Source organism: Pleurodeles waltl, chromosome 7 (genome assembly GCF_031143425.1).
Source record: "Pleurodeles waltl isolate 20211129_DDA chromosome 7, aPleWal1.hap1.20221129, whole genome shotgun sequence".
Classification (NCBI taxonomy): domain Eukaryota; kingdom Metazoa; phylum Chordata; class Amphibia; order Caudata; family Salamandridae; genus Pleurodeles; species Pleurodeles waltl.
The window spans coordinates 731,290,929-731,318,217 of NC_090446.1; the positions used below are offsets into that span (position 1 = coordinate 731,290,929).

At 44.0% G+C, this 27,289-nt stretch overlaps 1 protein-coding gene across 1 annotated transcript in view; it reads right to left on the reverse strand.

Moving 5' to 3' along the window:
• Nucleotides 1-10,316: 10,316 nt before the first annotated feature.
• The window catches only part of C7H5orf15 (chromosome 7 C5orf15 homolog), a 70,634-nt gene continuing 53,661 nt past the window's right edge, over nucleotides 10,317-27,289 (reverse strand). The window contains exons 2-3 of the mRNA XM_069199200.1: nucleotides 20,083-20,696; nucleotides 10,317-12,745 (exon numbers count right to left, since the gene is read on the reverse strand). Coding sequence (XP_069055301.1) covers nucleotides 12,614-12,745; nucleotides 20,083-20,696 — 746 coding nt within the window. The 3' untranslated portion in view covers nucleotides 10,317-12,613. The remainder of the gene's footprint in view (nucleotides 12,746-20,082; nucleotides 20,697-27,289) is intronic.

Here is a 27,289-nt window from a genome sequence, read left to right on the forward strand (position 1 = left end):
CAGTGTCCAAGCCCGACTGAATGACCTGCTTAGCCGCTGCCTGATTATCCTGCAGCAGCTCCTTACAATGTTCCTGCACATCTTGTGGCAGTTGGGAGCCACCTCCTAAGCCGAACCCATCAGTGCATGGATATATTTACCCAACACACGTGTAGTATTAACCAATTTCTAAGTCATGCTACATGATGCAAAGAACCTTTTTAGCAGATTGTTCTATGCGTTTAAATTCCCTATCTGCCTAGAAGTCTGGACTATCAGTCTTTCAGGTGTTGGATGCTGACGAAGTAACTGCGGGTTACCTGGCAGGGCCCTATACCTTCTGGCAATTACTTTGGAAACAGCTGGAGAAAATACAGGTTCTGCCACAGATCCAGAACCGGCTCTGTCAAAAGCCTCATTAAATGGCAGCAAAGGTTCTGATGCACCAGAGGAGGAGTGGAGAACCTCAGTCAGGATATTGGACTTCAGTCCCAGTGTGAGTAATGGCAATTCAAAAAGGTTGGCAGCCTTCTTGATCACACCATAAGTAGTAACTTCCAGAGGCGGAATACCCCCAGGTGACAATAACTCCTACTCAAAAGTGTCCAGTCCGCTCGCCACCTCAATACCCTCAAGGCCATGAGAATGCAAAGGGATCTCTCCTAACTCTAAATCTTGTTGCTCCTCCAAGAGCCTCAAGGCCTCCCGCTAGATCTTAATCTAGACTCCAATCGAAGCGTTGATAAAGAGTGCGCCTACGTCAAGGATGTTTGTTGCCGGTGCTGGGATTTTACTCCGGGAAGGAGTTGAGTGCCTCGACGCTGAACAAGTATTATCTGACGTTCGTATCCCTCAGGTGATGAACTGAGGGCAAAAAAAGGCCAAAGCACCCATTGGGCCTGCAGGCGCACCAATAGGGGTCATCGCCCTGTTGAAAATGCTGAACATATCATTAAACAAGGCAGATGGATCTGCACCAGGAGTAGGGAATGCCGGATATTCTTGTTGAGGCTGGTCCTGACGTGAGTCTTGCTCCTCAATCTCCTATAGTGTAACAGGAGAGAACTGAGCCGCTGGACTTGAGGGCGACACCAAGATCTCAACCAAAGACAGCGCCAGCGACATCTCTGGTGACTTCGGTTGTGGAGGAGAAATAGTGGGGATCACCTCCCAGGTCGAATGGCTCGGAGACTTGGAAGCCAGTGACAAAGACCTCAGGCTAGCATCTCGGGAAGAGTGACGCCAAGAACTGTGGAAACGCTGCTTCTTATGTGATCTCGAAGACCTATGGGAAGACGACTCCTCTCAATACCTGGATCCTCGATGGCCCGCATCTCCTTTTTGGACTTTGCCAGGTACAGTTTTGCTTTTCTTTCCTTCGAAACCTTCAGATTCATACTCTGGCAAGAGGAGCATCCCCCAATGTCGTGATCGGAACTCAGGCACCAGAAGCAATTTTCGTGCAGTGACTGACATATGACCTTCACACTCTACAGGGCTTAAAGCTCGAATATTTTGGGAGACACATTGTAGCACAAAGAAAATGCGACGAAGAAGCTCCCTTGACGACACAGTGTAACACCTGGAGAGGTAGAAAAACATAGGTTTGAAGGTGCAGATAAAAAGGAACTGACATCACACCGGTGAGGACTACTTACGGCTTCTAGGACGTTAGACGGAGTCACGTGTGGAGCCATTTCATTGTGACCTCCTCGTTGACGAGGAGAAATAAGGGGCACTGGGATAATTCAAAAGGTGAGGAATCCACAGGTAGATGTATCCATCAGAATTACGCTTTACCAGGTGCGGGAACGTACCCAGTAACACCAAACACGCTTTCCATACATTTTTTCTGTAGTTAAAAGAAAGTGTAGAAATTGCACAGAACGTGGCCTAAAATCAAAGAAAATAAGATGAGCTGCCCGCTGTAATGCTGGGTCAAGCATGTTCATCCTCATTCTGGAACTGAAAATTCATAACAACCAGTAATGGAAGTAGAAGTATAAAGTGCAATCAGTATCTCCGGCTCCAGTACCTCCTAGTTCAATAACTGGCCAACTCAGAATGAGGGTATTAGTATAGAGCCTCTGCTATACGGTGTGAACGATGCAACAAGGCTTTGATTCTAAAATATTATATACTGGTCTAAGACCCTACAGCCTCAGGGTGGTCACCACCCAACTTTTTGCTTGCCTCCTTCCACTTTTCGGACATTGTTTTTGCTGGTTTTAGGACTCTACACACTTTACCACTGCTAACCAGTGCTAAAGTGCATATGCTCTCTCCCTTAAATATCGTAACAGTGGTTTATCCCCAACTGGCATATTTGATTTATTTATAAGTCCCTTGTAAAGTGCACTGTAAATTAAATCCTACTAGTGGCCCTGCAGCACTGATTGCGCCTCCCACATAAGTTGCCCCTGAACCATGTCTCAGGCCTGCCATTGCAAGGCCTGTGTGTGTAGTTTCACTGCCACTTGGACTTGGCATTTAAAAGTATTTGTCAAGCCTTAAACTCCCCTTTTTCTACATATAAGTCACCCCTAACGTAGGCCCTAGGTAACCCATAGAGCAGGGTGCTTTGTAAGTGAAAGGCAGGTCATGTACGCATGAGTTTTATGTGTCTTGGTAGTGAAAAACTTCTTATTCATTTTCCACTACTGTGAGTCCTGGTCCTTTCATAGACTAGCATTAGCACTGCCCTCATATACTTTTTGAGTGGTAGATTTCGATCTGAAAAGGGTAACCAGATCATATTTAGTATGACCAGAATGATAATAGAAAATCCTGCTTATTGGTGAGGTTGGATTTTATATTACTATTTTAAAAATGCCCCTTTTAGAAAGTGAGCATTTCTCTGCACTTAAAACCATCTGTGCCTTACAGCCTGTCTCCAATCAACGTCTGGTGTGTGCTGGTTGACAGCTCCGTTGTGCATTTCACCCAGACAACCACAAACACAGGACACTGAGGCACACCTGCATTCATCTGCAGATTGAATGAGTCTTCTTGGACTGGAAGGGTGGAGGGCCTGACACTTACATTTCAAAGGTCAGTGGTCTGCACACACAATTGACTGCTTAACCCCCTACTGGGGCCCTGGCAGGCAGAACTGAACTGAAAGGGGGAACTTGTGCACTTCAAAACAACTCTTTAAAGTCTCCCCCACTTCAAAGGCATTTTTGAGTATATAAACTGGGTCTCTGACCCCACCAAACCAGACACTCCTGGACCCACACCTGCATCCTGTCAAGAGGAACTGCCTGGCTGCCCAAAGGACTCATCTGGCCTGCTTTGCTAAGAAGGACTGCTGTCCTGCTGTTGCCATGTTGCCCTGCTGGCCTCTGACTTTGCTGAGAAGGACTCTGCCTTCCCCAAAAGTGCTGCCCAAGGGCTTGGAGTGAGCTTGACTATTGTTTTCTGAAGTCTCTGGGCCAAAAGAACGAGTTACTTACCTTCGGTAACGACTTTTCTGGTGGATACATTAGCTACCTGTGGATTCCACACCTAATGAGTGCTCCTATGGCGCCAGCATTCGACGGTAATCTTCTTCCTAGCTTCTGCACGTCGACGAGGATGTCACATTAGCCCACGCGACGCCGTCTGACGTCATACAGGCAATAAGAGGTCCTCGCCGACGTGCCGACATCATTACCAACATTTTTTACGTGCATGAGAACAATAACCCTATGCAATGAAAGATCAAGGCAACATCTCATAACATTGCAAAGTACACAACATTTCGATAAAATGGCTATAGATTTAATAAAACTTTTGCATCTTTTTAAGACAAAACATTTATATATACCAAATATGTATATACACAAAGAAATATATACATATACAAGTATCCATATATACAAAATCTATTGCAGTCCTAAAGACCAAGAGGAGCACACTCAAGGATTACTTGGTGAGGCCAAAAAGGCAACGGGGAGGCGGGTGGGACCGTGAGGAATCCACAGGTAGCTAATGTATCCACCAGAAAAGTCGTTACCGAAGGTAAGTAACTCGTTCTTCTGATGGATACAACTACCTGTGGATTCCTCACCTAATGAATAGAGTCCCAAAGCAGTACCGCACTCGGTGGTGGGTGCCTGTATGATCAAACCAAGAAATCCTGCAGCACTGACCGTGCAAAATGGCTGTCCCTTCTGACCTCAGAGTCCAAGCAGTAGTGCTTCACAAAAGTGTGAAGGGACGACCAAGTTGCGGCCTTGCAGATGTCGACCACAGGAACACCCCTAGCCAAGGCCGAAGTGGCCGACTTAGCTCTGGTGGAATGAGCTCTAATACCATCAGGAGGATCCTTCTTTGCTAAAGAGTAACAGATTTTAATGCAAAGAACAACCCACCTGGAGAGTGTTCTCTTGTGGACTGCCTTTCCTCTCCTCTTGCCCACGTATCCGATAAACAGCTGATCCTCCAGCCTGAAATCCTTCATTCTGTCAATGTAGAAGCTTAACGCCCTCTTTGGGTCCAAGCGATGAAGTCTTTCTTCTTCCTTTGAAGGATGAGGTGGAGGATAGAACGTGGACAAAGTTATTGTCTGGGCCAAATGGAAGGGTGAAACAACCTTCGGAAGGAAAGCAGCCTTGGTCCTCAACACCACCTTATCCACATAAAAAGTTGTATAAGGGGGTTTTACTGATAAAGCCTGCAACTCACTCACTCTCCTTGCAAATGTTATGGCTACCAGGAAAACTGTTTTAATAACTAAGTACCTTAAGGGACAAGAATGCATAGGTTCAAAAGGGGACCCCATAAGGAAAGTCAGGACCAAGGACAAATCCCATTGAGGCATAACGAATGGTTTTGGAGGATATCTATTCAGAAGGCCCTTCAAAAATCTAAGAACAATAGGAGATTTAAACAGCGATGGCTGGTCTGGCAGACAAATGAAGGCTGACAAGGCAGACAAGTAACCTTTAATAGTAGCCACTGCACAACCTTTCTGCGCTAGAGACAAAGCAAAAGATAAAACATCTGACAAATGAGCACGTAAGGGATCAATCTGTCTCTCTCCACACCATACCACAAATTTAGACCAACTATTAGCGTAGATAGTTTTAGTGGAGTGTCGCCTGGCCGCTAAAATAACATCCACTACATCAGGTGGGAGAGAGAAGGAACTCAGGTTGCCCCGTTCAATCTCCAGGCATGAAGGTGCAGGCTCTGGAGGTTGGGGTGTAAAACCTGCCCCTGCGACTGCGAGAGGAGTTCTGCCCTGAGAGGGAGACGGAGCGGAGGGCACATTGAGAGTTGGAGAAGATCGGAATACCACACCCTCCTTGGCCAATCCGGAGCTATTAAGATTACTAGGGCCCGGTCTTGGCGAATCTTCCACAATACTCGAGGAATCAAGGGTATGGGGGGAAACGCGTAAAGCAGCTGGTCGCACCAGCTTCTCTGAAACGCGTCCCCCAAAGCCCCCTGCACCGGATACTGCAGTATAACGGACAATGCGCGTTCTCCCGAGTGGCAAACAGATCTATTTGAGGAAACCCCCACATCTGGAAGATCAAACGAACTTGATCTGGATGGAGACGTCACTCGTGGTCGGCTGAGAAATGGCGACTGAGACCGTCCGCACGTACTTTCAAGACTACGGCCAGATGATTCGGTACCAAGCAAATCTGATGGTCCTTTGCCCAGGACCATAGTTGAAGAGCTTCTCTGCAGAGAAGGTACGACCCTACTCCACCCTGTTTGTTTATATACCACATCGCGGTAGTATTGTCCGTTAGGACCTGAACAGACTGACCGCGAAGTAATGGGAGGAAGGCCTTGAGAGCCAGACGTACAGCCCGCAACTCCAACAGATTGATATGAAAAATCTGTTCCTCTAGAGACCAAAGCCCTTTGATCTCCAGATTCCCCAGATGAGCTCCGCACCCTAGAGTGGAAGCATCCGTTATGACCGTGGTCACCGGTTGAGACTGCGCGAATGGCTTTCCTTGCGAAAGATTGTTGCCCGCAATCCACCACTTCAAGTCCGCAGCAGCATCTCTGGAGATTTCAACAGCACCTTCGAGATCTCCTTTGTGTTGAGACCACTGCCTTCGGAGGCACCACTGAAGAGCCCTCATGTGCCAGCGAGCATGTGTGACCAACAGTATGCAGGAGGCAAACAGACCGAGCAGACGAAGGACCTTGAGGACTGGAATGACCGCTCCATTTCGAAACATTGGAACCAACTCCTGAATATCTCGAATCCGCTAAGGCGGAGGAAAGGCTCGATTCAATGTTGTATCCAGTACTGCCCCTATGAACAGGAGACATTGAGAGGGCTCTAGGTGAGATTTGGGCACGTTCACCGAAAAGCCCAGGTCGAACAACAACTGGGTTGTTGACTGCAGATGATGCGACACAAGCTCCGGGGACTTGGCTTTGATCAACCAGTCGTCCAAGTAAGGGAATACTGCTATCCCCTTCCTTCTGAGCTCTGCCGCAACCACCGACATCACCTTTGTGAAGACTCGGGGTGCTGAAGTAAGACCGAACGGGAGGACCGCAAACTGATAGTGCTGCGACCCCACCACAAACCGGAGATACCTCCTGTGCGACTTGAGTATCGGGATATGAAAATAAGCATCCTGCAAGTCGACAGACACCATCCAATCTCCATTGTTCAACGCCAAAAGCACCTGAGCTAGGGTCAGCATCTTGAACTTTTCCTGCTTGAGGAACCAATTCAAGATCCTCAGGTCCAGGATTGGCCTCAACTGACCATCCTTCTTGGGAATAAGGAAGTACCTCGAGTAACAACCTCGACCCCTTTCCTGCTCTGGGACCAACTCCACCGCGCCCTTTAATAGGAGGACTTGAACCTCCTGTTCTAACAACAGGAGGTGTTCTTCTGAACAATAAGATGGGCGGGCGGGATGGGGGGCGGAAACTCCCGAAAGGGAAGGGTGTAGCCTTTCCCTACAACGCTGATAACCCAAGTGTCCGATGTAATAGTCTGTCACTTGTGAAGAAAGTGCCGTAACCTTCCCCCTACAGGAGAGGAGTGAGTGGGGACTGGTGGAAGCCTAAGGCCGCTTCCCCTGCTGCACCCCTCCAGAGGACGAGGAAGAGGCAGAGTGCTGCTGAGAGGCTCCCCTGGTGCGGATCCTACCCCTCCCTCTAATCGATCTAAAGGTGAGAGAAGAGGAAGGTTGCTGGTATCTCCCACGAAAGGAAGAGGAGGAAGAGCCCCGTCCAAAACCACGAAACCTCCTAAAATATCTGGAGGAGGCAGAAGAAGGAGCTTGCAGTCCCAGTGACTTGGCTGTGGCTCTGCTTTCTTTAAATCTTTCCAAGGCCAAATCCGCTTTGGCTCCAAACAGTTTGTCCCCATCAAACGGGAGGTCCAACAGGGTCGACTGCACGTCCGCAGAGAACCCTGAGTTGCGGAGCCAAGCCTGCCTCCTGCCCACCACAGCCGTGCCCATCGCCCTAGCCACCGAGTCAGTCGTATCCAATCCAGATTGGATAATCTGGGTTGCGGCAGCCTGGGCATCCGAAACAATGTTCAAAAGTCCTTGGGGAAGCTCCGTATACGAAGATGATATGTCGTCCATTAAAGCATGGATGTACCTCCCCAGGATACAAGTCGCGTTGGTGGATTTCAACGCCATACTGCAGGACGAGAACATCTTCTTGGATTGTGCATCCAACTTTTTGGAGTCTCTGTCCCCCGGCACTGTCGGGAAAGATCCAGGCGCAGATCTAGAAGAAGAGGAGGCCTGAACCACCAAGCTCTCCGGCGTAGGGTGTCTGGACAGAAAGCCAGGGTCAGATGGCACAGCCCGATACCTCCTGGCTACAGCCCTATGAACAGCTGAGGAAGATACTGGCTTCTTCCACACCTCCAACACCGGATCAAGCAAAGCCTCATTGAATGGCAAAAGAGGCTCCGCTGCAGTAGAGGCCGGATGTAGAACCTCAGTCAACAAATTCTGTTTCGCCTCTGCCACCGGCAAAGGCAGTTCCAGAAAGTTAGCTGCCTTTCTTACCACAGCGTGAAAGGTAGCCGCCTCCTCTGTATACTCCCCTGGAGATGACAGGTCCCACTCAGGGGAAGTATCTAGCCCACTGGCTGTATCCAGACCATGAAGCCCTTCACCAGAGTCCTCAATCTCTCCTTCCTCCAAGACTCGTTGGTATTCCTGCTCTTCCAAAAGACAGAGAGCACGTCTTCTAGAATGCAGCCTTTCTTCGATACGCGGCGTCGACATGGCATCCGCCGAAGTAGAGGATCGGCGCCGATCTCCGGATCCATCCGACGCCATGTCAGGTGCCACAGGCAGCTTCGGCGCCGAGGTAGGAGCCGGACGAAGAGAGTCGCGTCTTGGAGTCTTCGATGGTCCCGCCGGAGTCACTGGCCGAAATCCCGAAGTCGACGGGATGGAAACCTCCGGGGCCAAAACCTCTGGAGCCACCGGAGCGGCCACCGGCGTCGACACCGGCGCCGAGCCCACATTCCCTAAAGGGAGAAAGGGCATAAAGGGTGCCGGCCGTAAAGGCGCTGGAGCACCCAAGGTAAAAGCCAACGGCCCGAAGGACCAGCTGGAGCACCGCCTGGAGCCATCTGCTGAAAGATGGTATACATCACATTCAGAAATGCGGTATTATCGGCTCCAGAAGCAGGAAAAGACGGATACTGGGGTGCCTGGATCGAAGGCGACCCCGACGCCAGCCTCGACGTCTGCGGCGCCGGAGAAAACATCTGAGGCTGCGTCACTTCAATCACTGACGTCTGTCCAGGCGAAGTCGGCGAAGCTGGAGAAGGCAACGGCGTCGACGGATGTGGTGTGACCGTGGGACTGACCTCCCAAGTCTTTCGACGCCGAGCCGAAGGCGACCTCGAACGAGACTCCTTGCTGGAATGACGCTGTGAATCCCTACGGCGCCGGGAGTCTCGATGACGCCGATGAGACCTCGGCGAAGAAGACTTCCTATGATACTTTTTCTCCTTCCTTTTCGACTTCGCCATGAAAAGTTTAGCCTCTCGTTCTTTTAGGGCTTTCGGATTCATGTGTTGACATGAATCACATGTTGCGACGTCGTGGTCAGAGCTTAAGCACCATAAACAGTAGGAGTGAGGGTCAGTAACTGACATGTTGCCCCCACACTCCCGACAGGGCTTGAAACCCGACTTCCTCTGAGACATAATAACCGCAGAGAAAAATTCACGCAGCAGAAAATACACTGTAACTCCCTCGAAGATAACCGTTTCGAATGCACAGAAAAAAGGGAACTGACGTCGGCGAGGACCTCTTATTGCCTATATGATGTCAGACGGCGTCGCGTGGGCTAATGTGACGTCCTCGTTGACGTGCAGAAGCTAGGAAGAAGATTTCCGTCGAATGCTGGCGCCATGGGAGTATTGATTAGGTGAGGAATCCACAGGTAGTTGTATCCATCAGAAAGACTTAATCTCTTCAAGGAACTCCTTGTGCGTTGAAAATAGACGCACCGCCTGGCGAAATCAACGGCAAGCCTACATTACAAAGAGGAATCACTGGACAGCCAACCAGAGCGACGAAGTCCGACCAACTGAGTAGAAATTCGAAGTAGTGCCTTCCTTGTGACGGACAATGTGATGCATCGCCTACCAGATCAACCCATCACCCGTGCCTTCTTCCAACGCGTCAAGGGTTTCCCCAGCATCTTCCCTAGGTGTCAAAATATCTCTGCATCGCAGTGAAGAACCAAGACCGCGCACCAAAAAACGACGCAACCCCCTCGCAGCATGGAAAGTAACAATGTATCGTCTGTGCCGCATCGGAACATTTTTCCAGGCATCTCCTCCTCCACGGTCTCCGTGCCTTGTTATTTTTGACACATTCCAGGTAAAGTGTGTAACAAAGAGACAACTGTTTATTTCCAAGGATTAAGGCTCTTTTTAACCTTTTAAAAGTGATATTTCAACTTGTGCTTATTGGATCTTTGTTGTTTTGACCTTATTTTATTCAGATAAATATTATCTATTTTTCTAAACCTGTGTGGTGTATTTTTGTGGTGTTTTCACTATGTTACTGTATGATTTATTGCACAAATACTTTACACATTGCCTTCTAAGTTAAGCATGACCGCTCAGCGTCAAGCTACCAGTGGGTGGGCAGAGGATAATTTGGACTGTGTGCGACTTACCCTGACTAGGATTGTGGTTCCTACTTGGACATGGGTGTATACCTCTGTCAATTAGAAACCCCATTTCTAACAACTGGTATCCAATGACTCGGTTTCAAACGGTCTCTGTCAATTTTGGGTCAGTCTCCCTACTTTTGTAAAGGCACAAAAACAAATTAAATTACATGTCTAAAATGAAACTCATTTGTTGAAGAATATCAGAAACTTAAAATATTGTATTTATTTAAACATTATCAAAATAACAGATGCAGCTGTAAATATGATTCAAATTACTGCAAGGAAAGAAAAATCTTGCGATTGAGTTGTGCTTCAGTATTTGACTGTTCATTTAAAATCAATTGCTGATGGGATTTTAACTACCATGCTTAACTAGCTGAAATAGTTCAGCCATTACTGTACACTAGTGTGCCCATCAGCACTTCACATGCAACAAATGATTTAGCTAATGATTTCTTTTATTATCAAGAGTACAATACTAAAGTTCTGAGTCACTTATCATGGGACACATTAGTAATATTATAAAGTAAAAAAAAATCACTTTGATCACAGAAATAGTTTGTTGATGTAAATACAGTTTGAAGTAGTACATAAAATAGAAATACCTTCAATGGCAAAACGGAAAGAATATTTTGCCCACAACAGATATTTTCAATTGAAGGACTATGGTTGAATTGTCTGCTAGAATCATCTATGTTACTAGATGATATATGCAAAGTGCATATTTGAATTCACAGAGTGCTTAACATGAATTAAAAAGTGCAAGAAAAGATAAGACTAACATAAATCGAAAGATACGTTCAGCAATATCTTATATTGGCAAATTATTACTACGGAGAGATCATACATAGAACACCAAACTTAATTCCACTCACATGGAGATTCCACCATCCGCTGGAGGACACCTGGTAAAAGAAACCCCTTCCTAGACGTCAAGTAAAAGCTGCTGCTGTAAAGAATGTCATGGTACCTCATTATAGTAATTAAAGGAACAATCATTTTTTCCAGGTGTCAGAAATAGTTTCAGCAGAATGCTGCACAAGAGTAAGTGCAGGGGAGGAGGTACAACAGAACAATTAAATATTGGAATACAAATTCAATTTCAAATGATAGTTAAATTATGTTGGTGAACCGAGGTGCAGGGATGGTAGAGGGAGGGATAAGAGGAAAGATGGCTAATGCAGTGAAAATATCATAAACCAGCAATATCATTTGGCTAGAGAGGAGGAGCTGTTCATTTAAAACAGGGAACTTCTCAGAGAAACATGATAAATGTGTGTCACTAATCTCTTCCATTCCACTGTCCTCTTCTCTACCAATCTCCCTTCACCTCCCAATTGCCTCTACAGACAGGACTCCAGCTCACAATCTCACGTCATCTCAGCTATGTAAATCGTGCAATCGGAAAAGTATGACTGTGAATAAGCAAAGGAGTGTAAGTGGAAAGCTACCAAAAAACCCTATTTTTCTAAAGGGTTTTAAGCTGGAGGACCAGAGAAGCATGCGACCATGAGAAAGAAGCATGCAAGGCACCCTCTACTTGCCCAGGGTGGATGAAAACAGACGTTTTCCCTGGCTTGAAGGACTGACCTCTCCATTTAGAGTGAACAAGTGCTTTGCCAGGCAGGAATGATACTGGCATTTTGGGGAGTTCAGCTGTCGATAAGGGTTTAGTTCCACACGCGCAGCGTTTGGATATACCATTCTGAACCACTGGCTGCTGATCTGCAGCCTACCAGGTGAAATATGACTAAAGAGCAGCAAAATGGCATGGGTCCCAGGACCTGAGCCTTTTAACGGAGTCAGAAGTAAGATGGCCTCAACTAAAATGAACATGCCTACACGCTTGTGCATTTAATTACCTTACTCAATGCGAAAACACCTAGCGGTCTGGCACTTCGAGGTAATGACCATTACGCTGTCTATGTTGCAGGAAGACGTCCACAGTATTTGGCAATAACACATAAGGACATGTATTTTTTTTTAATTAGGGAACAAAGAGAGTTTGGCTTAATTTACACAAGTTCTCCAATTAATGATACGTCTCCGTTTGCAATGCAATTATTAATGCCCTCTTTAATAAATTGCACAGTACGAGGCTTCGGTATCAATATCTCTCCAAATTAAAAACAAAACAAAATACAAAACACCAAAAAGTACATATTTTTCAAAGGATATGAATTACAGGTACGCTAATTATGTCATAAGAAATACAACTGCTGTTGTTCCAAACATACAATTTAAGAACACAGTATACAAGAGTAGAAAAGGACAATTTAACTCTTATTTTTGATGTTGCACGTACCGATTATAACTCAGTAAATAACTGCCAACACCCAACCAAAGTCCTATGTCCTATGTACCAATAGAAAGGCAGTCTATCATTTGGAAAAAATTAAATTAGAAACCACTATTTACAATTTACAAAAATGATTTTTATATACACAAAGGAAGTCAAACAAAAATCAAAAGCAAACAATTTTTAGGGACAGTGCTCTTAAAAAATGTAATTATTGGTCATTTTCAGAGAAGGCATGGCTTCATTCACATTCTGGTCAAGACGGTGGTATTCAACGGTCCTTGAACAAAGACCATCTCTCCATCTTCTAGACTGCACCAAAAGGAAGATCTAGAAGCAAAACACAAAACAGACACATTAGATGACAAAATATGTCTAAAAAAACGAATTCTAGCCTTTGTAGAAATGTAAAATGGCACAAAGTCGAGTAGCATGGCAACCTTTTAATGTATTAAAATTCTGTACAGCGTCCACACATGGATTAGAAAGTTCTCTACATAGCTGCTAATGGATCAGGACTAGTCCTAGGACCAGCATTGCTATGTTCCCTGGCACTCGTGTCTCAACAGTGCTACTGACAACCACTGTTGGAGACAGGAGAACCATTTGTTCTCTCTGCCCACTGGCTTGTTTGGAAAACTTAAAAAGGTCTAATAAAAAAAGTGCAACTAATTTCCCTGGGATCAAAAATCCCCACCAACTGGTTACAATTTTCCAGTTCGGCCAGGCAAAACGACGACTATATGGATGACTGAGAACCATTTCTTGAAATGCTATTTCTAGAGACTGTTTCTCGTGTTTTATGTAATTATGGCAACCACTTCGTTATATACAAGTAGAGTTACAGTGAAATACCAAAAATGTCCTTACAGTGCAACCAAGGGAATTGGGGTTCTTGTTAGAAGTGCTTATCTGTTCATTTCACTACTTGCACACTCCACAACAGTCTAGCAATCAAGATACCTAGAATCAAAAGAATTACAAGCCTCTTCTGGTATTGTGCTGCTGAAAAATAAGCCACTCAATGTGCATAATGGGCCATCAGAGTAAAACAGCAAAAGTAAATGTCAGGTTAAGGAGGAAATAAGACATCCACACTAAAAGGAAGTTAAATGTATAGCACTAAAGTGTTTCGGGAAACTGCATTTCAGATGGCTCATCGCCAATGGTAAAATCTAAAAAATGAGCAAATTATCCGGTCAGAATACCAAAACACAGATTAAAACAGTCATGAACACCATACAAATGTCACAAATAAAATAATGAAACCTAATTATATGGCAAAGGCAAGCAACATCACAAAATGTGTGTTTTTCCCACCAACAGGAACTTGAGTACTGAAAAAAGGAAAAGAGTTTTCGACTGAAAAACTAATGTAGAAAATTATATTGCTTCTTCAACAGGTGATGAATAAGTGCATGTGGAAGGTATATGGCCATACGTCTGGCTGGCAAACCTAGGCACAAACATGTGATTCCAGTTTGCAGCCATCATTATGAGACAGTAAGCCATAAGCCAACAACTTCAAATTATTTCTGGCTTACCTGGAACATCACACAACAGGAAAGGTTCAATCCATCAGGCATTCATACCATAGGATATATATATATATATATATATATATATATATATATATGCACAACAAGGGTGTCTACTTACCTTATCTAGGACAGCTATCAATAGCAAATAACTGGTACAAAGGGGACTCAAAGAGCAGGACCAATCAAACATAAAAATCTTCATTTGCCATAACTGAAGGGCAGGAGAGAGTACATCAGGTCTGTACTTAAATACAATAGAAACCCCGTCCACTTCCAAGATTGAATGCAAACAATAAAAAAAAAAAGAATTTGTCGCTCAAGACCTATCTTCATAATTTCACTGCTAATTATCAGAGAAGGCCAACTGCGGCAGTCGAATCACACTCGGTGTCAGTTGTGATGAACATTTCAAAGTTTAGAGCTAGGAGCAGAAGGCCGCTGAAAAGGTTCATTTTCAAGAAAGGCCCGAAAATAAATTAATGGAACCCTCCAAGAATCCTCGACTAATCCAAAGGGCGGATAAATAATTATTATTTACCACTGCAGGTTATTTTTCTGTTAGACAACTTCTATTGACACTGTATATCTCAGTCAGGGTCTCTCACACATGGGGGTCTTGGTCACAACTGCATTAAAAAAATTAAAAAAACTATACGGCAAAAAGGTTGAAGATAAAAGCAGCACATGTTGAGGCGAAAGTGGTGTTTTATGTAAAAGCCCCACAAAAACATAGGCTAACACTCGACTGGCAAAATGTTGAGCACTGCTGGAGAACGTTTCAATAGCTAATCTAAGCTGTTTAGTGATGACTGAACAGTTTCAGGTGGCTCAGATTGAAAACAATTCCCTGGTGTCTTGTGGGCATTTTGCCCCCAAGACACCAGGAACCACCCCCCCCCCGTCCCCCCGAAGGGGGCAGATCAAGGGTATTAACGCCCATCAGCCCCCTGGGTGGCTGAAAGACAGTGACCATCTTTGGAGGTGGTTTGGGGGCATTGTCACGCCCCTTGTGGGCAGCCCCACCCTTTCCTAATAAAAAAAATAGCTCCTGGTGCTATTAATCCCATCTGCCCCCAGACAATTAAAAAATATATATATTTAGGGGGGGGGGAACACCCTTTACTGGGCTGCTTACCGCCCCTCCACCACCCCGTGTCTAATGGTGGATCCCCGCTTGGGGATCGTCCTCCTGTAGCGATCCCCGAGCAGGGATCCACTAAGGAATGGTACCATTGGAAAGGGGAGGTCCTCCCCTTTTTAACTGTACCTCTTCTGTTGAAGAGGTGCCCCCAAGCACGGATGGAAATGAAAGTAATTGAGCCCATCTGCCCTGTAATGACTTCAGCACACACAGCGTGCCAACCATCATTACAGGGTGAGGATATTTTCAGTTTCAATATCCAAAGGAAATCCCTCTGGTGCAAGCACCATATGGATTCCCTATGAGAGTACAGAGGACATACGCCCATTATGGCTGAGGGCCGAACCGTTCCATCCTCAGCACCCAAGTGGTAACAGTTTGACTCCAGTAGAGCTGCAGGAGGGACAATTTACAAGTAAAGAAAAGGTTGCTGGGAACAGAAATTGTAATGAAAAACACTGAAGCAAATTTACCCTTTGTCAATTGAATCAGCTGCTCTCTTCCAACTTGGACATTTCTGCAGTCCTGGGGGTCTCTATACTGGATGTCCTACTACTTATGCAGAAAACCTTATGTGGGATCTGTGATTCTGTGCTTTCAAACAATGATGTATAAAAGAAACAACCCAGCTTACCTGAAAAGGATGTCAGAGGAGCTAAAAGCCATCAATTCTTGTATGCCTTCTCTCGTACGTCCCATTAATGCCACTAATGGCTCAAAATGAGGTGTAAGGGAAGTGGGAAATGACCCAGGGGAGGGTTCAGCTCTTACATATACACATCTCAAAGGTCCCAATATTGGTTAAAAAAAAAAAAAAAAGAGGTGACTACATACACCACAGAAGAAGGGCAGTGACTCAAAGAGGAAACAGTAAGAAAAACAAAAGACTCAAACTGGTAAAATTGGGAAAAAAAGAGTAACAGGGAAAAGAGTATAGGAGAGAATACAAACACAAACCCAGTTAAAGAGGAATCACCCCAGAAAAAAAAAAGTGATAGAAAGACAAAAGGGAAAAACCCCAAAAGTGCCTGGTAATACCCTTAATCCAAATAGAATAGGGACACATGACCTTAGTAGTAATTAAAAATCAAAACAGAAAGGTGGACCCTCTCACCATCTGACTAATGGATGTAATCAGGGCCGCAGAGCAAAGAACCAAGGCCACAAATGTCAACTAAAGGTAGTTAGGGCTGCAAATAAAATAAATAAGGTAACTACTGAGGTTAAACAACAAGTGGGATGAATTAACATACTGCAATGTCCAACTTGAACTGTATGCCTACATGCTACCCCCTCCCTCAAGGACGTATGGCAGCCCTACACAATATATTTCTTACAGCAGACTACTGTTTCCTGCTTGGAGGGCACTGAACCAAATAGTGGGATCTGATATATTTAAAGGGATTACCAGCTACCCAATACATTAATCCCCGTCTATAGTCTGATCACATTGGTTTTGTTACACTGTCTGGGTCTCTGCACTGACTGCCATATTATGGATGTTATAATCCCACTACAATGTATGTTTCAATGATCGGCTGATGTATACTGTATGTAACTCTCTCATGGCTTCTTAATGTTTCTAGAATTTGGTGATAGCGTCTACACTGCACTGTATTGTTGAAATGAGAGAAAAAAACAAGTGGGATGCACTGGGATACAGGAATGGAACAGAAGAAAGAAAGTGAGACCATTAAATAGATCAAAATTGTTAGTGCCAGAATTTACATGGGAGGTAGAGGCTTGAATCACCAAGCTCTCCTGGGTAGGGTGTTGTGTGAGGAACTTGGGGTACCCGGGGGTGGAGTGCTGTTGGGGGCAACTGTCCTTTTCACAGGAGCCCCTGTGCTGGGCTTGCACCAGGTCCAAAACAGGACATCAGTAAGAGCTTCTTTATATGGGAGAAGCAGATCTGAAGGGGACACTGTTGGCTGAAGCACAGCTCTCTGAAACTTGGGGAGGCGCAGCGACAGCCCAAGTGCTGACTCAACCGCAGAGCCAGGCCTCAAATATCGACATTCCTGCCTCTCGTCTGCCGATGGACGAGGTGAAGATCTCTTTGACTTCTTCCTGTGTTGGAATTTAACTGAAACTTAAGTGCGATGAGGATCTCGCACTTCGCAACCACGTCTGGGAACTTCCTCCTAGCTGAAATATTGATTGCTCTGGCCTCGCACATCGAGCCTACAGGAGCTTGAGGGATCGCTCCCTCAAGGACTTCAGGTTCATGGCGCTGCAATCTGAGCAGACCTTTGGATTGAGGCACCCAAGGCATTTAAGATACGGGTCAGTCACAGACAGACATCGATCTGCGACAGGCGCCGAATGGTTTGAATCCAGCCTTCTGAAATTACGTCCCTGCCACACCAGGGTGACAACCTCAAAAAGACAACCAAAAAGTTAAAAAAAAAGTTGAGTCAAAAAGTGACTAAAGGGCAGATCTTCTCCGGAACTGTGCTGACTGGCACAAATAAAAGATCTGACGGCGCAAAGAAAAGAACTGATGTCAATGTGCTGGGGTGGCGCCTATATAAGCACCGTGCACATCACTTCCTATGTAGACGACGCTACATAGAGCTGAACGACATCACCTACCGGCACAGCAGGGGTGCTGCTCATGAAAAATCTTCAGCTCCAGTCTAACGCTGGAGATAATTCTAAGGTAAAGAATCTTCAGCTAGAAGTCTCTATCAAACTTGTCATGCTGGTCTAGACAAAAGGCAAGTAAATCTGGTCTTGGAAGAATGAAATTTGAATCAATTACAAAGAATAGTTGGGTATAATAACACCCTACAAACAGGATTCACACTTAATGATCGGAAATAGATTTGCATGCATAAATCTAAGAGGAACGAGTATGCAGGAATTTTGTAGCCTCAACAATACAGACTAACATAAGAACTCCCATCATAGCCACTTATGGTTTACATGGAATGTACATGGGACAAGGTGACTTTTGAAATCCAAATTAATGGAAAAAATCCTTAAAATTATATGCTTCCAAGAAACTTGGTGTTGGGTCAAAATTAGTGTTTCAGTCATATTTAATCAGAAGCACTACCAAATCTTTCTGGATGGAACTCAGGAGGCCCAATTACTCTAATATCAATCCATTTGGCAAAAAGGGTCATGGATGTTGCACTGAAAAGTGAGTCATTGCCTCCCCACGCCAGACAGTAATCCTGTGTACTGCGTGAACTGCAGCTGCTAGGGCTTCCACCTGGAGGCAGCCATTTTGCACCCTCATCCGGGGTTTAGTGGGCACCTGCCCCCCCCCCCCCCCAACCCCTGGCACTTTCGTGACTCTTGGACTTGGTCCCCTTCCTTTGCAGGTCCTCAGGTCCAGGAATCCGTCTTCAGTGCTTTGCAGTCAGTTGTGGTCTTTGCAGAATCTCCTATCACGACTTTCATGTGTTTCTGGGGAAGTAGGGTAACTTTACTCCTACTTTTCAGGGTCTTGGGGTTCGGGTATCTTGGACACCCTTAGTGTTTTCTCACACTCCCAGCGACCCTCTACACACTACACTAGGCCTGGGGTCCCTAAGTGGTTTCCATTCCACTTTCTTAGTATATGGTTTGTGTTGCCCCAAGTCCTATTGCATCCTATTGTATTCTACAGTGTTTGCACTACTTTTCTAACTGTTTACTTACCTGATTTTGGTTTGTGTGTATATTTTGTGTATTTTACTGACCTCCTAAGGGAGTATATCCTCTGAAATATTTTTGGCACATTGTCACTAAAATAAAGTACCTTTATTTTTGGTACCTCTGAGTATTGTGATTCTTATGATATAGTGCTATACAATATAAGTGGTTTAGTAGGAGCTTTGCATGTCTCCTAGTTCAGCCTAAGCTGCTCTGCTATAGCTACCTCTATATCAGGCTAAGCTGCTAGAACACTACTAATCTCCTAATAAGAGATAACTAGACATGGCACAAGGTGTAAGTACCATCTGGTACCCACTATAAGCCAGGCCAGCCTCCTAAAGGGTGTGTGGTGGTTATTCCCTCTTACTCATGCCCCTGCTTCTCCATCTTACTGGTGAAATACACCGACTTTGTTAAGGTGTGATTCTAGACAGTGTGCAGCATGCTGTATTTTGCCTCAGCCACCAACTGTAAATTATTTATTATACTGTACATATACACATATTCTGCTAAAAGATTATCGCTCTTAGAGGTTGATTCAGTGCCCTCGATATAGATCTTCTACCCGTGTCTAAGGTAAACAACACCTGACGGCCTAATACACTGGTTTACCATTACAATACTCAAACTACAACAATACTGGTGATCTATGATTTCTATATTACACTCTCCGGAACAGCCAAATGGAATTAAAAAACAAAGAGAAAATGCTTCAGAGGCTGCTAAATTAAGGCCAACAGACTTTAAAAGTTTGCGACATGCCCTGCTCTTTGTAAATTGGTCTGCTATGTAACTGTAATAAAATCATACAGTACAGAGAGACACGAAGTCCAAACCCACTAAAATCTTCCTTGATCATTCAATAAATATGCTAGTGTTTTATGCTAGGAGTGGTGCTTGTGCATTAATAGTGAAAAACATGAAAATGCCTCCCCATCTAATGTTTTTGAGTGGTGGAGTAAAATTAACAAGGCATATTTTCCAGAATATCAAGTGGCATTATGCTGCAGTGAATTGATTAAGTTCAGATCAGTTTAGTAAATAATACATAATATGGGAACTGTGTTGATTGATAAAGTACATTTATACACATATGGATATATCCCTGCAATTTATGCTCTTTTCCTCTTTGAATGCTCACTTCTGTACTTTGCTTTATTATATTAAGTGACATGCAGTAAAGACCTAATATAGGGTGGTCACCTCTGAACGTCTAATGATAATGAATCCAATGTGTGTTTTAGACTGCATTGCTATGGCTGTGTGTGAGCATACAAGAGATACAATCAGATATCAAGTATGACTTATTTTTCAAATACCAGAATCTTCAAACCTACCTTTTTCTTGTTGTGATAAGTAATGTATACAACAGCTACCAAGAAAGCAATAATAACTAGATGAAAAAAGAAATGGGTGTCTCCATCTGAACTAGACACAGGCTTAATCTTGACATTGTATTCTGGTAATTCACCAGCATCCATTGAGTCTTCTGTGTCATCTTCAAGCATTTCACGATTAGTTGCATCATCTGCCCCTATATTTGTCCTGGTGTCATAATTAAGTGTATCCAGAGCATCATCATCATCGTCATCAAAGTCCTGATCTACAGTTTCAGTGGGTAGAGAATTGCCTATTTGTTCTGGAATTAGGTCCTCCTCCTCAATTGTAGGTTCTTCTGTGGTATCTCCCGTGATTGAAGGTGTGGCACTTACAGTAGTAAAATGAGAAGTTGATGAGGTAGATGAAGTAAATTTTCTGTTGACTGGAGTAGATGGAGCAGTTACGGTAGGATTGGGAAGCGAGCTAGAGTTTGTGTGTCCTTTGGTTACTTCTGTCTCATTAACATTGGTAGACTGTATTAAATGGGAAGTATTCATATTTTGATCGTCTGGTGTCTGCAATGGCGTACCAGGTGTATCACTGACCAATGCAGAAGAGCTTTTTAGATTACCTGAGCAACAAAAAAAAATAAACCAGATCAACAGATTTTCAACAACTATACTGCAAAACTGAATGTCCTTAAATTACAAATAAATGTAAGGTACACATGAAACTAAAACTAAAGCAATGATAAGATATAAATTTTCAAGACAGCTCCATCAAATACTTGAAAGTGGATCTGTGTTAAGGACTAAGTAGAATCACACAGTTATTGTTTTTTAAATTGTCTTTAAATCCAAGGTTTGTACTACATCAGCCTGTCTCTTCTGTAATTCTGAGAAGTAAATGCTAAAATTGCGACTTTATACAAACATATTTTCATACCTAATCTTAACAGTGTACCATTTATGCATACTTAAACATGTAAAGCTGTTGTTTGTATTTCAAGACTTTGTTGATAGGCTCTTGCATCTGAAAAGGTAAACAGGCTATACTCGTACACCTAGACCTTTATTAGTACACATCACTCATGAGTGACTTGTGAGTTTGACTTGACTTGTCTCCTCTAAATAACTTCCAGTCCATTGAGAAATAGCCCAGTGCTTCATTTCTCTTGACTCTCCTGTTCATCATATAAAATATTCATCTCATGGGACTAATATGGGAACAAGATTCCCACACAGATGGCACTCATATCTTTCCCTTAGTGTGTGTAGCCCAAAACCAACTAGAATCCAATCCCAAAATATTAGAAACCATTGAGGTATGGATGACAAGAACATTTTCCTTCAAGGCAATTGATACAGAGGGTAGCAGGATAAACTATAAAGTACAAATATTTCTGGAGTAATGTATTTTGTGAAAGCATGCACAAACATAAATGATAAAGTGAAGTTATACTTAGGTAAAGTACAAAGATTTTAGCTTACTGTAAACCCCCCCCCCCAAAAAAAAACTAGAAACTCAATGAAAAAAGGCTAAAGTGACGTTATAACTAGGTCTTTTAATAATATAAAACTAATGTTTAAAAAGAAAAAAATAATTCACTAGTTATAGTTTACTGAGCTAACTATAACAAGACCCCTGCCATGCAGTGCTTATGAACTCACATATTAAATCACTCACAACATTTTAAATTACATCACATATGACACAATCCAAAAAACATGAAAGTCTGCTGTGTTTCAAAGTGGAAGATATTTAGCAAGGTACAGGTAGATCCAATATTCCATCTGCAGAACTTATGGGTATATCCTATTACAAGCAGATCATGCATGAATCAAAGCTGTTAGCAAACCATATTAAGTAGATGTTAAACTTGTTTTTTACCTGGTATTGAGGTGCATAAGAAATGGAATGGCAATGTAGAAATTAATTAATGATATCAGCAATATAGTAAACCTTGAATACCGTTCAAATCCAGAATGTGGTTATTATTTACCTTCATTATATGTGACTGTTAAATACCACATCGGACACATAATTTTAGGTCATCGGCTTCACTTTGACACATTAGGCAACCATAAAGCATACACTACACCATTTTAATCATACTACCATTTAAACTGTCAGTAAATGAGTCAGCCATATATTAAACATTCAACAACATTGTAGGTCTCAGAATTGTCATTAACATTTGGAAAAAACAGCTCCCCTTTATCTTACTTTTTACTGAAATTGTCTGTGGCTCGACATGTCAACTCTTTGACATCAACACATACACAGAAATCCCCAGGTGAGTAATGTACTGTAAGGAGAATATTTACCTGTTTTGACATAGGTTTGGTAACAGGCCTTCGAATTAAGGCACAACTTATTTGAACCATACATTTGCAAATCACAAGTTGTGCTCAGTATATACCTTGCTTTAACCCCTTTGGTGCAGAGGATGGCTGGGGGCCATCCACAGCTATGGTTCTCGTGTGCGAGCGCAGCCCCCAGCAAGTGTAAGGGAGGGGGCAGAAAGCCCACTAGACAACAGGGAAGAATTTTCTTTAAAAGAGAAGGGTGGGGTTATGGCCATGCCCCAACCCCAAATAAACGGTGACACAGACTTTGTCTTTGACTTTGCCCTTGGGGGGCAGATGGGGTTATTACCCCCGATTTGCCCAACAGAGGGGGAGGGGGGACAGAAAGCCCACCAGACACCAGGGAATAAAAAAAATAAAAAAAATAGAGGGTGGGGCTGCCCACCACTATGGGAATGGTAATGCCCCCCACCTAAAATGAAGGGAGTTAACAGCCTTTCAGCCCCCACAGACTAAAGCATCTCATTCCAATGGAAAGCAAGAGTTTTACTTTTGGACCAAGAGAGCTTGGCTAACTCCCAATATCATTCCACTTGCAACAGTGAGCGGCTGCACTTTTTAGACATCGGTACACTCCCAGCTGGAAAAGCCTACCAGACACATCTGAAAACAAAACATCTATGGGAGTCCAGGGTGGTGTGCTTCAAATGCACCCCCACACCATTTTCTTACCCACAATGCCCTGCAAACCTCCAACTTTGCCTGAAATCAGGCATTTTCCCTACATTTCTGTGATGGAAACATCTAGAATCTGCATGAATCCACAAAATTCCTAACACCAGGCATTGTCCAATCTCTACCAATAAAAATCTGCCTCACTTGTGTGGGTTCCCAAAGCAGAGCCAGGCTAAAACGTTTCAGAAAAAAAAAAAACTGTCTTTTTGGACCCTTTTTTGGTTCCCCCTCAATTTATACACATATGTGACATTTCCCTGTCAAAGGCACCTGGCCCATCTACACAAGTGATGTATCCTTTTTATCGAGAAACCAATGGGAACAGTGGGTGGTAGGAAATTTGTGCTGACGGTGATTGCACACACAAATGAGAGGAAAATGTGATTCTTTAGCTAAATTTGAGGTTTGCCGGGGATTCTGGGTAATAAAACGCGGTGGGCCCACGCAAGTCAGTCCTCCCTGGACTCCTGTGGAGTCTAGTTTTCAGAAATGTCTGGGTTTCAAGGTTGTGTGTGATGGCTGCCAAGCCCGGAACCAACAACGCAGGTGCCTCCACACCCCCACCTTTTTGCAAAAACAGCTCATTTTGTGATAAATGATTTTGATGTCCCTGCAATTCATTTTTGGTCCTTCCCTGTCGCGGGCACTAGGCCTACCCATACAAGTAAGGTACCAGTTTTCTCTGGGGATTTGGGGGAACCCTTGGTGGAAGAAAGTTTGCGGCTCCTCTCAGATTTCAGAACCGTGCATCACCAAAATGTGAGGAAAAATTTGTTTTTTAGACAAACTTTGAGGTTTGCAAAGGACTCTGGGTGGTCACACCATCCTGGACTCCCCTAGGTGTCTAGTTTTCACAAATTTACAGGTTTGCTAGACGTACCTAAGTGCTAGCTAAGTTAGAGCCCAAAATCCCCAGCTAGGCAATTTGCAAAAAAAAATCATCAGTTTTTTGTGGAAAAGTGATGTGTACACATTGCGTTTTTTGGCAGTTTCCTGTCGCGAGCACTAGGCCTACCCACACAAGTGAGGTACCATTTTTATTGGGAAACTTGGGGGCATTCTGGGTAGAAGGAAGTTTGCGGTACCCCTCAGATTCCAGAACTCTGCATCACTGAACTTTGAGGAAGATGTGTTTTTGTGGACACATTTTGGGATTTGCAAAGGATTCTGGGTGGCAGAACCTGGTGAGAGTCCCACAAGTTACCCCATCCTGGATTCCCTGAGGTGTCTAGTTTTCAGAAATGTACAGGTTTGCTAGGTTTCCGTAAGTGCCGGCTGAGCTAGAGCCCTAAATCCCCAGCTAGGCACCTTGCAAAAAACACATCAGTTTTCAGTGGAAAAAAGTGATGTGTCCACGTTGTGTTTTGGGGCGTTTCCTGTTGCGTGTACTAGGCCCCCACACAAGAGAGGTACCATTTTTATAGGGAGACTTGGGGGAACACAGAAACGCAGAAAAAGTGTCTTTCTGTGCATTTGCACCTTCCAAATGTAAGAGTGTGTAAGAAAGTCATTTTGAAAAATACCCTGTAATTCAAATGCTAGTATAGCCACCTCAAAACGAAGAGATGTACAAATAACCACTGCTGCTCAACTCCATATTTTGTGCCCATTTTGGAAATACATAGGTTTCCTTGATAGATATTTTTTGCTCTTTATATTTTACCAAATGAACTGTTGTATACCCAGTACACAACGAAAACCCATGGCAAGGTGCAGCTCATTTATTGCCTCTGGGTGCCTTGGGTTCTTGGTGAACCTACAAGCCCTATGTAGCTCCACAATCAGAAGGGTCCAGCAGATGTAACGGTATATCACTTTTGAAAATCTGCCATGAATGGAAAAAGTTACAGATGAAAATGAGACAAAAAAGGCCGTTTTTTAAATTTTTTTATTTCAACTGTTACTTTCTATAGAAAAACCTTGACTGAGCTACACAAATGACCCCTTGCTAAATTCAGAATTTTGTCTAAGTTTCAGAAGTGTACAGCTTTCTGGGATCCACCACTGGTTTCACATCCATTTCTGGCACTGACTGGAAGGAGGTTGAAAGCACAAAAAAAAGGCTTAGCAGCAAAGGGGTTTATGAATTAACACTTACACTTCACGTATAGCTGTGAGCAGTGCTTAGTTTTACCATACTTTATGAATTAACACTTACACTTCACGTATAGCTGTGAGCAGTGCTTAGTTTTACCATACTACTTTTTTATTTTATTTTTTATTAGCATTTCTCAGTTGTTGACAAACATCATACATTTGACAATATCCGCGGTGGGTGAAACAAACTACAACTCGTAGCAGCATGGTAGGTACAGGTTATACTGATGATTCATCTCTATGTCTTCTTATCCAGAAATACAGAACAAAGTCTAATATGTTCCGGAAAATACACAAAATACATCAGCAAATAAGTATAGCAAATGATACAATAGCACAAGTGTCGTTCATCACTTGTTCAAGTATCCAGTAACCTCCCTTCCCATATAACAAGACCTCGCATTAGATTTCTGCAATTAGTACTGCTGGCTAATCAGGATGCAATCTTGAAAGGTATGTTTGGAATGGGTCCAGTAGTCCCGACGGTTGCGTTTCTGCATATATCCCCACCCATTTCTCGCAGAGCATCATATCTCTCAGTCATTCATTCAATTTTGGGAAAGCCTAGTCCCCCATCTCATTGCCACTTTCCGTCTACCCAGTAGCACAGCAAGAGTAATGAGTCTTTGGTACTTTTTTGGGACTTCAGGCACCTACCCTAGTAATGCCACCATGGGGATGCAACAAAATTCATGTTCAGATACGGCATGCAAAGCATCCTGAATATGGGTCCAAAATGCCACTACCTCAGGACACGTCCACGCCAAATGCAAAGAATTTGCATGTGGAGCCCCACAACGGGCACATCTGGTATAGGCGTCTGGGTAGAATTATGCTATATCCATAGGGGAGAGGTATACTCTAAGCAAGTATTTGAAATTAATTAAGTGGAATTTACCATTCGACAAGACTTCCGTAGTCTGTTGGCAGCAAAACTCCCACTGTGCATATTGTAGCTAGCCCCAGATCACTCTTCCACGCCAGACGAAGCTTATGATGGTTTGGACCCCAATACTCCATGGCAGCGTTATACAATGTAGCAACAAGCTTAGAAGGTTCAGGGTGACCATTCAGGAGGTTCGCTGTAGAACATAGGAAATAGCTGTTTGGCTTCATGGGCAAGTTTATCATAAGCATTTATATCTCCAACATTGGCCGGTCCGTCCTCTATCTATTCCTGATGGGTCTTAAATGTATTAGCTTTAAATAATTTACCTGGGGTAAGTAAGTGCCTCTGTAGGAAAGTAGCCTCTTTCTAGCATGGTTACCCCCACTTGTTTGTGAGTGTGTGTTTTTACTGTGTCACTGGGATCCTGCTAGCCAGGACCCCAGTGCTCATAGTTTATGGCCTAATGTGTATGCCTGTGTAGTGCCTAACTGTGTCACTGAGGCTCTGCTAATCAGAACCTCAGTGTTTATGCTCTCTCTGCTTTTACATTTGTCACTTTAGGCCAGTGACTAAATTTACCAATTTCAATTGGCACACTGGACCCCCACCCATACAGGTCCCTAGTATATGGTACCTAGGTACCCAGGGCATTGGGGTTCCAGGAGATCCATATGGGCTGCAGCATTTCTTTTGCCACCCATATGGAGCTAAGACAAACCCTTACACAGGACTGCCATTGCAGCCTGCGTGAAATAACGCACACGTTATTTCACAGCCATTTTCACTGCACTTAAGTAACTTATAAGTCACCTATATGTCTAACCTTCACTTGCTGAAGGTTAGGTGCAAAGTTACTAAATGTGAGGGCACCCTTGCACTAGCAAAGGTGCCCCCACATAGTTCAGGGCAATTTCCCCGGACTTTGTGAGTGCGGGGACACCATAACACGTGTGCACTACATATAGGTCAATACCTAGATGTAGCTTCACAATGGTAACTCTGAATATGGCCATGTAACATGTCTAAGATCATGGAATTGTCCCCCCCATTCCAAATCTGGTATTGGAGTGCCAATTCCATGCATCCTGGGGCACCACCATGCACCCCAGTACTGCCAAACCAGCTCTCTGAGGCTTGCACTGCAGCTACCGCTGCTGCCAACTCACGGACAGGGTTCTGCCCTCCTTGGGTCTT